The 15,607-nt window shown below is 34.9% G+C and overlaps 1 protein-coding gene across 4 annotated transcripts in view; it reads right to left on the bottom strand.

Moving 5' to 3' along the window:
• LOC106882709 (dynamin-binding protein) overlaps positions 1-15,607 on the bottom strand; it is a 331,344-nt gene that overhangs the window by 83,735 nt on the left and 232,002 nt on the right. For all 4 annotated transcript variants that reach the window (XM_052968787.1, XM_052968786.1, XM_052968784.1 and 1 more), the window contains one exon: positions 5,370-5,443. In XM_052968787.1, the coding sequence (XP_052824747.1) occupies positions 5,370-5,443 (74 nt within the window). The remainder of the gene's footprint in view (positions 1-5,369; positions 5,444-15,607) is intronic.

Below are 15,607 nucleotides of genomic sequence, written 5' to 3'. Positions count from 1 at the left end.
ATCCTCCTCCATTCTCACCACATGTCCATACTAGCGCAATCGTCTCTCTTGCACGCCACAACTGATGCTTCTAATGTTCAGCTTTTCTCTCAAGATACTTACACTCTGACGGGTATTCACATTGACATTACACATCCAACGGAGCATACTGGCTTCATTCCTTGCGAGCTTACGTATGTCCTCAGCAGTTACAGCCCATGTTTCACTGCCATGTAGCATGGTTGTTCGTACGCATGCGTCATACAGTCTGCCTTTTACTCTGAGTGAGAGTCCCTTTGTCGCCAGCAGGGGTAAGAGCTCTCTCATTAATATTAATTGTTATTGGTGCTAGTACCCTCTTTGATAATAAAATTATTTTTTCCTAATCTGAGCACTGTATATTCATTGTCATCCTTTTCTAATTTATGTGAGAGACAACATTCTCTATATACTCCTTTACTTGTTTCAGTCATTTGACTGCAGCCATGCTGGAGCACCGCCTTTAATATATATATATAATATTAATTTCTTTGTAAATAATATACATCTTACTTTTATATATATATATACATAATTACACCAGTTTTTCCTTGGGATGTTACTCCATACATTTCTAAGCATTTATTTTTAAGAACTTATTTTTAAAAATGTATCCGTGAGCCTTGATCTATATACCTTTTAGTATTTGTATATCTAGGTGTATTCAAATACATCATATGACAGTACACCCTGTATTTCTATCCCTTCACCTCCACCAGAACTCACATTGTAATTGTAATTAGTTCTATAAGTTTACAATTTTATAACTTCACAACCTTATACAATTATAATACCACATAAGGTTTATTATCTTCTCTAAGCTCTACCTCTATCCTAACATGAATACCTTCTGTTTCTCTCTATAATTGAAAATAACCTCAACCTTATTTTAAGTGTCTGAATATCTCTCTATACCCCAAAATGGGAACGCAATACACAGTTACCCCACTTCAATTGTAATCTATAAGTCTCAATACATTTTCATTCATTCATTTTCCTCTTTGCTTTTCTATTTCGGACAATTACCTGTAAATTTGAAAATATAACTTGGATCTATCCATAACAGAATAACATTTCCTAAATCTTACTTTAGGGCATAATTTCTCTCTGCATTTTAATATGATAATGTACTAATCGGCTACCTCCCTCCGATAGAGTCCAGTATTGTTTATTTTTTCCATTCATTGCTTCATCCTTTATTTTTCTCGTTCAGACTTTTGATCACATGACCACAATAGTACCAACTATAAGCACACATGTGCAGAAGGCAGTGTGACAATAATAAAGATATGTTATGGTGAAAGTGCGGATAATATATACATATATCCATTTAAACACACATACACACACATATATACATATATATGCATATGTATACATATATACGAGGTGGTATCAAAAGGTTTCTGGACTTGGTATGTTTAATAAAAAACAACTTATTTACTTAAGTTTTAACAACACCTCCTTCCAAATAGTTACCTTGCACAGTAATACACCAGTCCCAGCATTCCTGCCACTTTTGGAATCCAACCTGGAAGTCATTTTCTGTGAGTTGAGGACCTTTTGTGATTCCCTCTGGATCTTGATAATGGTGTTAAATCAGCGACCTTTGAGCTGTATTTTTATTTTGGGGAAGAGATGGAAGTTTGCAAGTGCTAAGTCTGGTGAATAGGATGGGTGTGGAAGTGACACTTTGTTGTTTTTGGTGAGAAACTCATGAGTGAAGAGAGCTTGGTGACAGGGTGCATTGCTGTCGTGAAGAATCCAATTTTTCACACTCTACAGATCCTGTCACTTTTGCCAAATGTCCTCTCTCAGACATTTCAAAATGTCGCAATAGAACTCTTGATTGATGGTTTGACTCTGGGGGATAAATTCTTGATGCACAATATCACATTTCTGGGGATGACGCTTATGGTAGGTCTTTCAGATTGCCCATCATCTTTCTGGGGCATTCTTCTGCTTTTGAAGAGTCTGTGCCACTTGAAACATTGCATATGACCCATCGCCTCATCGCTGTAAGCTTGCCAAAGGATGCTTAGTGTCTCTAGCAGACTTCTCAAGTTAAACACAAAATTTTACATTGGCTCTTTGTTCCCATCCATGACAAATTCACAGACTACAGCATACACGTGATCACAAAAACACAAATTTCACAACTTGCAAAGCAAACACTGCTTTATGAAGGTCACTGCTAGCTCTTGTTGTGCATGCAACCATGTGGTTTCATGCTACAGTACTAGTCAAGGAACTTTCTGATACCACCTTGTATATACACATGCACACACACACACACACATAAAGAGATAGATAGATATGCATACATACACACATACATATATGTGTGTGTGTATGCATATTATAAAACTTTTGAAAAGCAGATAATATGTTTTAATACATTTAGTACCTTATTAAGTAAGTCAGGCATTGAAGAAGGTTGAAAAACTACTGGTTTAGTGTGTACAAGGCAAATCAGCTTAGTGAAAGTCATTTCTTTCCATGTTATACCCACAGAATCTTACCACAGCTCAGAACACTCGTTAATTTGACAATGCTGTCACTGCTTACAATGCACTACCTATCTGCACTGGATAAGCTGTATTATTAGAGAGTTAAGAATCCTGGGCATAGATATAATGTAGTGCCAGTGATTGAATATGAACTAGCTGATTTTATAGAAAACTGTCTGATAACTCATCAACTCCACTATTTTTTTTTCACACAAATATTAACCAAAACATTCTTCAAGTATGAATACCTACAAGAAATGATTTAAACATGACACAAGATGTTGTTATTGTGGCATCATGTTATTGTCACATCAGATGTTATTGTGACACCAGGTGTTGTTATTATAACAGTAGTTGTTATTGTGACAGCAGGTTTTGTTATCATGACACCAAATGTGGTCATTGTGAAACCAGATGTTGTTATTGTGACATTAGATGTTATTGTGACACCAGATTTTGTGATTGTGACATTAGATGTTATTGTGACACCAGATGTTGCTATTGATACCAGATGTTGTTATTGTGACACCAGATGTTGCTATTGATACCAGATGTTGTTATTGTGACACCAGATGTTACTGAGTCACTAGATTTTGTTTTTGTGATAATTCAATTCCAGGACTGTCCTGACCAAGTAGATCTTTTGAACAAATATGTTTCATCTGTAACTTCTCTTTTTGCTAGTTTTTCATATATCATATACCTCAGAATACATTATCCAATGTGACCTTTCAATTTTAGACAGTAGAATGTGATATGAAAGAAGAGTCGTAGCTGCTATTTTCAGTAGGTTAGGTGCTGGTGTAGAGGCTCCCTCATGTTAGGGACATCAGATATTGACTGTTTTGGTATGAAGAGATTCTTATAATTAATATCAATTGCTTTCCCTAGCATTTTTCTTCTCTCTCTCAATTTTGATAACCAATTATTATTCTTTGATTTTCCCCCTACTCTCAATTTATACATGTAAGAAAAATTATGTAGTTTTTTTTTTTTTGGATGATTTGATAGATATCTCAGCAGGTAGCATTAATGCAAGGCCCAGTTTTGGTTTCAGATTGAGGAGGAAAGATTAGTAGTAGGAAGGTAAATTTTGACCTCAGTTAAACATTTCTGATCCCTGCTTAGTAAATAGACTATGTATCAGTAATTTATGAAGGAAAAAAAATAATAACCTGGATAATGTTAACACTTAATCATAAAATATCAGTTCTTTCATCATCATCATCATCATTTAATGTCCATTTTGGATATTGTTATCTATTGAAACATACATAGAAAGGGTTGAGATTAAAGCTTACTGTGTGTCAACAAAACAGAAAAATAAACCCCTGTAAAAAACTAGCTGAAAAAAATTAAACAGCAAAAGATTGCTTGTAAGCTTTTCTCTGGCTTCTCTAACGGCTGCAATGCTGAGAAAGAGACTGAAATATCAGAAAGTTGAGCACAGCTTGGCTTGCTGATTTATAGGATATGTTTTATAGCTTGATTTCTTTAGAAGACATGTACATAAAGCAGAATCCATATTTTTAGAAGCTAACCTACACAATGTTATCAATGGCCATTGGCAATCTATGGAGAAACATTTTTCATACCATTAATAAAAGGTCATTTCAAAACAAAAAAAAATAGTTTTTGCTTCAGCATGAAAATTAATTAGACAAACATTTGCTCCAATATTATTAGAATGTCGATTAGATCTCGATCTCTCTCACTCTCTTTCTCTCTCTCTCTCTCTCTCTCACACACACACAGATGATTTATTTCAATCAATATGATGGAATACATGCATCAAATCTCATACTACTGTATTGTGAGTGTATGCACATACCCATTATACTGACAATTTTACATAATTTTCAATGAAGAGTAAAATAAATAGCAATGCTATGGAATTGATATAGATTATTTCAAACTGTATTGAGCCAATCAAGGCAGTCTTTTGTGAAGCAGTTCATGCATTACTTGTTTTTTTATATCAGACTTCAAGGTTACTCTTTTATTGTTAAAAACAACCTTAACATTTGTACAGCAAAAGTAGGTATGTTAGATACTTCAACCTCAATCAATGACTCTGTTCACCTCAATGTACATAGGTGCTAAGAAAAAGGTGCAACCCATGACTGAAGGCTGTAGGTATGTTGTAAAGCTGTTACATTTTTCATTGTTTTTCTACCATCAAGTTCAAATTTAGGCTTACAATAGGCCTAAATTTATGCTGTAAAAGCTGGAATATACTCTGGTTCATTCTGTCCAAAAATATGTAGACCATACAAGGTAACATATTCAAGAATCTGTAGTAAAGATCTTGATTAGGGTCACTCAGCAGTCTCCTTTCCACCCAGGGGTTCTTTAAGATCACCATAGATCTTTTAGTTAAGAATCATGGCCTTGACAAAACACTGGACTCTCATATAACATTTATCAGAGAATCTTGTACCTATTTTGCAGCAGCTAAGTAAATTGACATGTATATAATTACGTGTGCAGTTAAAGTACAAAACAAAGGGTTTGCAGTTGGTCTGAATGCAAGATTTTCACATGCTGATAGCTAGGTACCATATCTACTTGATTATTTTACTTTGTGCTACCTACAACCCAGACCTAATCTAACCTCATGAATATCTAAAATAAAATTTTCCGTAACCATGTATTAATTGAATCTCATGAATATATTGAATGAATAAATCACATTAATTCATTGGCACTAAGATTCACTGTTAGAACTGCTTTAAGAACTGCAAAGAAAAGTCATCTTAAAAGGGTTAAATTAGAACATTAAAAAAAAAAAAAGAAATACTCCCAAGCTTGAGAGAAAGAAATATGTCAATCAATACATACTTCTAATTCATGTTCCGTTTTCATTATGCGAATGTTTAAATCATGTGGTGTTGCACAAGAATCTTCACCAGAATCTGATTGGAAAAAACAGAAGTACATTAATGATGATGTATTTGTAAAATTTGGAATTAAAATTTTTAAAATATAGACATACATATAGATGTGCATATGTATATACACAAAACAGACAAAAACACACCATACACAGGCACAACTACAATGCAGAAATCCATGCACACATACCACCCTCTATGCAAACATATTTTGTTCAAGATTTACTGGAGAAAATCTAAACTAAAGAATGAATTAAAAGAAGGAAAAATATTGAGTATTGGTAAAGAAATGAAAACTGGGGTGAGGAGCAAGATAACAAATCTCTTCAATAATTTAACCTTATCCACCCAACTTACAAAGTCCCAGTCAAATAAAATATTTGTGTTGAAAGGGCCAAGGGAAGTAGTAATTTATTAGGAGCAAAGAAAAATTTTCCTTGAGTATTTTCAGAATTTATTGCAAGTGATACTAAATAATATGACATTTTATCACATGCAGTTATGAATAATTGTGACAGACAGCAAATGCTTGTATTTCTCTTCTTGAACTATTTGCACTCAACATATGTCTCTTGAAAAAAAAGATAATTAGAATAGCTTCAAAGAAAGCCAAAATGAGAATGAAGGAGTTGAGATATAGGCCTTTAAAGAGGGTGAGTAAGGAAGTGTAAGTGAAGCTGAGATAGTTTTAATCAGAAGGTCACAAGTGGTTGTCACACTTCACTTGCTGAGAATTTATTGTATCATACAATGCTTTCTACAAGTAAATTTTATTTTGGCAGAATCAAAAAAACATCAGACAAAATGCTTTGTGGTATTTAGTTATGTTCTGAGTTCAAATACTGCCAAGCTCAACTTTGCCTTTCATCCTTCTGAAGGTTGATAAAGTATAGGAGTCACTATAATCAACTATGTAGGTATCCCCCATGTTACAGCTACTTTAGGTATGAGATTTTGTACTTATGAAAATTGTAAAGTATGACCATTAATTTTGGGATACATTCTCTTACAGAAACTCATACTGCACAATTTAAAACTACACTTTCTTCTTAGCTCAATGGCCACTTACATTTTATTTAAGATCAAAGAATATAATTAACAATTTGAAAACCTGTCATCACGTTACACACATGTATATATAATGCACATAATGTGAGTATATACATATATACACTCATTCATATATATATATATATATATATATGAATGTGTGTATGCATGTATGTGTTTTTATCAACATGAACGCAGCCAGCAACAATAATATATAGTATGAAATAGATAAGCAAATCCATTTCAAAGTAAAAATTATAATGTGGTATCCTAGTGTATTTTAAAAAGTTTAATGAAATGTTTTCGATCTTCAGTCTATGAGGATTGACCAGAGACTAAACACCCACAACAATACTAGTAGCAATAGTATTAACAATATGACCACCAGACCACCAAGAATACTCACCCACCATCACTAACATCTAAACAAATGCAACCCACATCATCACCATGATCAACTCATCAACTTTTGAATCCAACTGGGTACAACAGTTATCAGCATGTATGCCAACATGTGTGTGCATGAGTGTGTGTGTGTGTGTGTGTGTGTGTGTGTGTGTATGAGTGATTGTGTGTATTTATGTCTTAAGTCAGAAATGCCTATAAAATCTGGTGACCCTTCAGTTAACTGTAATCATCTAGTACTTTCTCTTCTACAATCCTTCTCCATTTCATATTGTTTTCATTATGACTACAATAGGAATAAGACAATTTTCTGTTCTTACAAATTGGATCTTTTCTGGGCCAAATTTTTTCACTATGTATTTGTTGTGGAAAATTAATGCCACTGCTGTTGCATTTGCCTTCAATTCAAGATGTCTAGAAAGAAGTTATCAAGTAGAAATGGAGAAAATAGTGGGAAAAGGAACCATAAAGGTTGGATATTAAACTTGATATTTTAAAAAGAAGTGGAAGTAAAACTATGTTATACTGCCAAAACATTAAATCTTGCAATGTCTACAGTGGAAACAATATGTGACAACAGAGAGAAAATTGTCACGTGCTCAAGAAGCTAACCAGTTAACTGTCTGGACCTTATTTTCCAATAGATCTGATGTAATGCTTAAAATGGAATGACTCTTGAGTGTATGGATCAAAGACCAGAATTGACATGATGTGCCAATAAATACAAAGGTAATTCCAAGAATGGACCAAAACTTCATATGGAGATTTTCAGAAAAAGGAAAGTGAAACTTTTAATGATAAACTCTTTTTGGCTAGTAAAGACTAGTTTAAAAGGTTTAAGAAGAGCATGAATTTGCACAACATAAAAATGATTTGTGAAACTGCGAGTGCCAATACAGAGGCTGCTATTAATTATCACGGACAGTTGAAGAAAATGACTGCTGAAGGGGGTTACACACCAGATCGAGTATCCAATGTTGATGAGACTGCACTTTTCTGGAAGTGCATGCTTGCTAGAACTTTTATTTCTTGAGATGAAAAATCAACACCAGGATATAAAACTTCCAGAAATCATAGGACTCATTCCACCCCCACCCCCTCATACAGTAAACATTTTTAGTGGTAATAACATACTCCTATGGTATTATGATTCTTATTGATTCCCTAACTTATTCCTCTTGAAATGCTTTTGTATTTCTTTATTTCTATATTGAACCTTGAATTTTTAGAAATTGTTATATTCATGTTGCTTGTTCTCTGTTGTTTTCTTGTACTTCATCTTTTTTTTTCCAAAAATGTCCATAGGAATGCAATCTCACTTGAAAATAAATAGCAAAATTAACTTTACATTATAGAATTTTGCGTTATGACTAGATTTTCAGGAATGCATTACTTCCATAAAGTGAGGAATTCTTGCACTTCTTTACCTTATGTCCAAGTAAAAAAAAATTATTATTAAGGGACATTAATTGAAGCAGTAACATGCTGGATTAAATTAGGAATTAAGTGGTTTCATGTAAATGAGATTGGATATTAAAAAGACCAATTTAAGCCAGAAAAGCCTATCTAACAGGATACAAGCATCATAATTATTGCTTATCAGGCAACTGCATTACCAATTATACTATATTTACACTATGACAAGTAATAAGAGGTTTGAGTCCATTCAAGTGGGCCTGTCCCCTCTTTTCTGGCTCATATAAGAGCTTATACTGTTTAATGTCAACTAGACTAATTATTTTAAATGGTAGAATTAGTAGAGAGTTGGACAGCATAACTTGCTGTATTCTGTCCAACTCTTTACCAATTTTACCATTTGAAGCCTTTAACATTCTGATTTTAAATACTATCATGATCATCTTAACCTTTTGTCCTTCTAGGGCTTAATAAAATTGTTGTAATCCAATTGTTGGATTGTTATAACGTCCACTCTGGTATAGCAGTATAGTTAGTTAGACAGGTATGACACGACTATCTATCTATGACCGACTTTTATGACTGCTCGATGTCACAGTATTTGTAACAACTAATACATACCACTTGTCACGTGGGAGAGGTGTTCCATTATTATTAATATTCCCATAATAATCTCCCCTTTTAAGTTTTTCTTTTTTCTTAGGGAGTGTAATTTTATTTCTTTTTATTAGCAATAATTCTTACATCTCCTCACCTCTTTTTATGAGTTTTTTTTTTTTTTTCATACAGTTACAAATTTAATACTTTTTCGTTTGGCATCCACTTCCAGGAACTCCATACATTTTCTTTTTTTCTTGTGCATCTGGATTCAATTATTTGTAGTAGTGTTGGTACTTGAAAAGTATCATATAATCTTTCCATTGGTTCTTCCATTCTCTTGGGTTCGCTCTTAATAAATCTTGTTTTTTAGTTGGTTCATGTGTCTCTTGTATACTCCTTTTCTTCTTTTACCAAGTATAGCATTTTCCCTATGCATTTGGTAATCACGCCATCCTCCCAACTTTGTTTTCCATTCTTATATGCCCTAACAAATACATTTTCCCCAATTTTGAAATATCTTGCTAATACAGCAAGATATCCATTGCAATTTGTCTTTTCTTACCAGGTAGCAATTTGTCAAAGACTGATTTTATTTTCCTCGCAAACAGCACCTCCTCTGGTGACATACCTGCTGATGTATTTAGATTTGGTGTCACATGGTATACTCTTAAGAAGTGTTGTAGAGCTACCTCATCTATGACTTTCTTATTTGACTTTCTTAGGGCTCTCTTGAACATATCAACAAAGCATTCTGCTTGTCTGTTAGATGGCATGGTGCTGTAGTTACATGTTCTACAAATGTTTTACAAAACTTTTTGAACTCAAAACACAAATTGTGTTCCATTGTCAGATACTATCCTGCCTGGGACATCAAATCTCGCAAACAACTCATGTAGAAAGTTTGTCATAGTTGAGGAAGTTGGCTTTTTTACACTTACAAATTTCTGGCCAGTTAGAGAAACTATCTACTACCACTAAGTAGCATTAACCGTTTTGGAGACCAGCGAAATCAATGTGTAGCCTTGACTACAGAGATTCTACTTTTGGACAAGGTTCACTTTTTATTGTCGATAATTTCATCGCTAGAGCACATCCTCTGCAGCCTTGTACTAAATTTTCGATTTCTCTATCCACTTTTGGCCAGTACATGTAGCTATGTATTAAAGCTTTCATACTTAAAATACCAGAATGTCCAACATGGAATTCCCTCAACATTTTCTTTTGCAGTGTTTCAGGTATTACTACTCTCTGTGTATACATCAGGACGCCATCACAAATTGAGTATAGGTTCACATCCTGGTTTCATTTTGCATCAATCCTGTTCCTATTTACTTTTCCTGTCCTCAGTATAGGCATACCTTGACTTTTGTTGTTTCGATTATACATTGGTTTTCAAAGATAATATATGGAAAAATAAAAATCAAGTTAAGTCATTTTACTTGACTTTACGTATGTCCGCCACAAATACTGGAATCATAAAATCACTAGAAAACCATATTAAAATACATACAGTAAATGTTAAGATACACATCATAAAGTAGTGTAGCTTAGTGGACGAAATCATGAAATCAGTAGTGTTGTCTTATTTATCAGTCTGTAGTGACTTCATTTAGGCATAAAGTAGATTCGAACCTGAATCTGCCAATTTCCTTTAACATTTCAACAGTACTTTTCTCATGGAGAAAACAATAGTGATAGCAGTTACATTTACCAGCTGGCTTTGTAAAGCCGATTTATGTCTTTGCCACTTGATCCTCCTAACCTCTTCTAGGCCATGAAAAGTTAGAATTGAGATAACAGGTTGACCTCCAACGAAATCTATTGTTTTCAACAATATGTCTCTCCTGACAAGTTTGGATAATCATAAATACTAAAACACCATAGGAAAAAGTTTAGTTGAAAAAAGGAGATGACACAGAGGCGACCATAGGCAGAATTCATTTAGTGAAATAATTCAACTGAGAGAAGGCTTACAGCTAGAATGTCAATTATGATACAGTGTCTTATCCCAACACCATTGTTGTTTAAATGTCAGGCACAACGAAGGTATCGTTTTATCAACTTCCTACACTTACATTCACTCTATCTTCCTGTAATCCCTAGCTAGGCAGCTAATAGTTGGCCAACATAAACAGTAACAACATACAAGAAAAGATAACTCTCTCTATTATTTTTATATGATACACATATGCCTGTCGAGACATGACATATTATAAAGTAACGGTAAATAAATTAGGAGTTAACATGAACTTCAACTACTATTCTTCTTTCATTTTCTTTCACATCTACAACATCACCATCATCGATATAACAACTCAAAACAAATAGCTGCCTCTAGTGTTACAATGGTAACAACTGACAATAACATTTACCTTTATAACAATTAGTAACTGCAGACTCCAACACATATCCTAAAATATATCGTTAGAAATGGTAACCTCTGACTCCTAACACAAACCGTTATAGGTCTTTTGGAGCTCATATTGCACTGTAGTTCCAATATCTACTGTTAGGCATCATTGTCATTTGTGATTCCTGCGATTGTTTTGAATTCAGATTTGTTTACATCCGTTTATCGGCTATTTTCTCTTTCTTGTCTATTTGTGACTTGATTTTTTTGCCCCCCCATGACTCCTAAGAAAATTCATAGTGTAAGTGCTAAGCATCATACTATAATGCTGGAAGATAAACTGGCTATGATAAAATGCTATGAAGAAGGTGAAAAAGTGATAGTAATTCCACGATCTTTTGGGATGAGTCGGACAACTGTATCGATGATTGTACATAATAAGTACAAGATTTTAGCACATATCAAATCTGAAGCTCCAGGGATGAATAACATAGTCATCAATAAGAGGCAAAATCTTTGAAGAAATGGAAAGTCTTTTTTTTCTTTGGATTGTTAGGTTGAATTGTCAGCGTGCTATTATTAGTCAAGAAATCATTCAAGAGAAAGCATTGTCTTTGTTTGAGGACCTGAAGAAAAAATATCCAGATGAGAAAGATGTAGAGTTCAAGGCAAGTCAAGGATGGTTCATGAGATTTAAGGAGCAAAGAAGTTATTACTCCATTAAGAAGCAAGGTGAAAGTGCATCAGCTGACAAACAAGCAGCAACAGAATTTCCTAATGCATTAAAACAAATCATCGAAGAAAACGGGTTTCTTCCCAAACAGATTTTTAATGTAGACAAAATTGGATTGTATTGGAAAAAATTGCCAGACCGTTCATTCATTTTCAAAGAGGAGAAAACTATTCCAGGCTACAAGGTCTCAAAAGAAAGTGTGACCATTATGTTGGGAGATAAGTGTGCAGGAGTTTTAAGTTAAAGCCATTGCTTGTGTATCATGCACACAACCCCTGCACCCTGAAAAACATACCCAAGGCATCTCTTGTTATATGGATGGCTAATTCAAAAGCATAGGTTACTGTTGTTGTTTTTGAAGATGGTTCTTCAATCATTTTATCCCAACAGCAGAGAAGTACTGTAAGGAGAAGGGGATTCCTTTTAAGGTTTTACTTCTGTTAGATAATGTTCCTGGCCTCTTGCAAAACATTGTAGATTTTGACCCCAACATTACTGTCATATACCTCCCTCCGAACACCATGTCTCTTCTGCAGCCAATGGATCAGGGAATAATTGCTATCTCCAAGAGTTACTATATGAAGTATACACTGCAGCAAGCAATAGCTGCAACTGATCTTGATGAGTCCATCACACTTCGTGATTTTTGGAAGAGATAAAATATCTACAAGGCTGTACAGAACATAGCAGTGGCATGGAATGATGTACAGAGCATGGCTATAGATGGTGTATGGAAGAAGCTATGCCTGCAGTTTGTGATTGATTTAAAGGGGTTTGATAATGTTGCCATCAACAAAACATTGATTACTATGAGCAAAGAACTGGAAAAGGATCTGGAGGAGGAGAATTTCACAGATTTATTTGAAAAAGACAAGCAGCCCCTGACGAATGAAGATTTGATAGAGTTTCACAAGCAGCAAAATGAAGAAGAGGAAGTCGAACCTGAGCCATGTCGCTTTACCATTAAGAAAATGTAGTAATCATTTACATATATCAAGAAAGATCTTTCTATGTCCAAAGATATGGATAGAAACACTTAAAGCTTTTCCAAGATTATGGGGGCTTATCACAAAGCTTTTGCTTCTTATAATGTAATCCTTAAGGAAAAGAAGAAGACAGTTCCAGGAACTCTTGACTGGTTTTTTAAGCGCATTGAACAAGAAGAGCCAAAGTCAGTTGTTGATGTTGATGATCCACAGCCATCTACATCTGCGATGTAAACCACCAAATTGTATGTACGTATAGGTAAATTAAAAATAATTTAGTTTTGTTTTGCTATTGCAAAATAACAATAATTACTGAATTTGTTTTTCAAGCTTAAAAAAGGCTTTTATTTTACCATGTCTTATTGCAAACCACATTCATAGATAAAGTGTCTGCGGTGTACAGTAAACACCACCAAATTGTATTCATAAATTTAGATTACTTTTTTTTTACTGTACTGTATTAAAAAATAAAAAGTATTTGTTTGTAAGCTTAAAATAGGTTTTTTATTAACCATATATTATTGAGCATGCATTCATAAATAAAGTACGGAACTGGGAATAGTTATTATCGGTTTAGCCTAGAGACAAGTAAATTCGGCCTAGTCTAGCCTAGAGACAAGTAAATTCGGCCTAGTCTAGCCTAGAGATAAGTAAATTCGGCCTAGCCTAGCCTAGAGACAAGTTAATTTGACTTAAGTCATGTCTCCTGGAACCAATTAACGACATCGGGTGAGGTATGTCTGTATTCTTTTTGTTTCTGTTATGAATTTGTACTTTTCTGCATTTCATTTTATGTCTTCTAAGGTTACTGGTAATTCATGTACCACATTCCACATAACATTTTTGACAGTAAATATTCCATTTTGTAATCATAATTCAATAATATAGTGCCCTATCACTGTAGTTTATTCGCTGTATGTGTTGGTATTCCTTTTTTAGGACCGTATATTGACAGAAGTGGGTGATGATCCGTTTGTAGACAGAAACTTCTTCCATGGATATATCTATGGAATTTTTTCACACTGAATATGATTGCTAACACTTCTATTTGGCTATAGTTCCTTTCAGCGAGTAATAACAATCATGATGCATGGGCTATATAACCTTTTTACTTCCATCGTCATATTTGTGCAGGAGCACTGCTCCTACACCATAATCACTTGCATCTGTAACCAATATAATATCCAGCTTTGGATCAAAATGCGTTAACAATAAGTTCAATGTTAAAATGCTTTTTTAATTTGTTAAATGCCTTCTGGCACTTATCAGTCCAGCACTATTTTGCATTTTTCTTTAACAAATATGTCTATTGTATTTTTAAAGTTTATGTTTTTTCGGGGAGTACATAATTGCTGTAATGTTCATGTTCTCCTGCTGCCAGTTTTCTAAGGATTAGACGCGTTTTCATGTTGTCGTCCCAATCGTTGCACCCTTTATTGAAGATCTGTTCATATCTTCTATAGTATGCCTTGAAGCTAACTCCTTTGTCTGGTTCATAATTAAATTCCGTTATTGAGTTTGCAACATAATCTGGTGAGAACATCTTTTCAGCATTTTTTGTTGACTTACTATTCATTAATTGCAGCATTTGTTGCTGCAATAGTATTTGTTGTTGTTGCTGTTTCTGCAACTCGAGCAAACTGGTCAACAATTCTTCCATAATTTTATGATTCTGTATACAGTAAAATTTGTACAAAAAGACTTTTGTGAGTTTCGTAAATGCTTGTGAATTTGTTTAATCCTCATGAGTTTGCTAATTCCCCATTGCCACTCGGGTATAGCAGTACAGTTAGTTAGACAGGTAAGAACTTTACAATTTAGTTAGACAAGTAAGAGCTTTGCAGTGTTGTACTTATGTGCTACATCATCATCATTTAATGACCGCTTTCTATGCTGGCATGGGTTGGACGGTTTGACTGGGGACTGATGAGTCAGATGGCTGCACCAGGCTCCAATCTGATATGGCAGAGTTTCTACAGCTGGATGCCTTTCCTAACGCCAATCACTCTGAGAGTGTAGTGGGTGCTTTTATGTGCCACCGGCACTGGCAACGGCCACGCTCAAAAGGTGTTTTTTACGTGTCATCTGCACAGGAGACAGTTCAGCAGCACTGGCAACAACCTCGCTCAAACGTTGTCTTTCATGTGCCACCAGCACAAGTGCCAGTAAGGCGATGCTGATAACGATCACGCTGGAATGGTGCTTTTTACATGCCACTGGCACGGGAGCCAGTCAGCAGCCCTGGCAACGATCACGCTTGGATGGTGCTCTTAGCGCTCCACTAGCACAGATGTCAGTTAAGCGGTGATGTCATCGAATTTGATTTTGATTTCACTTGCCTCAGCAGGTCTTTGCAAGCAGAGTTTAGTGTCCAATGAAGGAAAGGTATGCATAAGTGGGCTGGTTACACCACTGGCACCACACAGATTACACCATATATACAGGTTACACCACACAGAATATGCTCTCACTTGGCTTGCCGGGTCTTCTCAAGCACAGCATATTTCCAAAGGTCTTGGTTACTAGCCATTGCCTCGGTGAGGCATAATGTTCGAAGGTCGTGCTTCACCACCTCATCCCAGGTCTTCCTGGGTCTACCTCTTCCACAGGTTCCCTCAACTGCTAGAGTGTGACACTTTTTCACA

Source organism: Octopus bimaculoides, chromosome 6 (assembly GCF_001194135.2).
Source record: "Octopus bimaculoides isolate UCB-OBI-ISO-001 chromosome 6, ASM119413v2, whole genome shotgun sequence".
Lineage (NCBI taxonomy): Eukaryota > Metazoa > Mollusca > Cephalopoda > Octopoda > Octopodidae > Octopus > Octopus bimaculoides.
The sequence above is the reverse complement of the archived record's forward strand: the minus strand, read 5'-3'. Positions and strand labels throughout refer to the sequence as shown.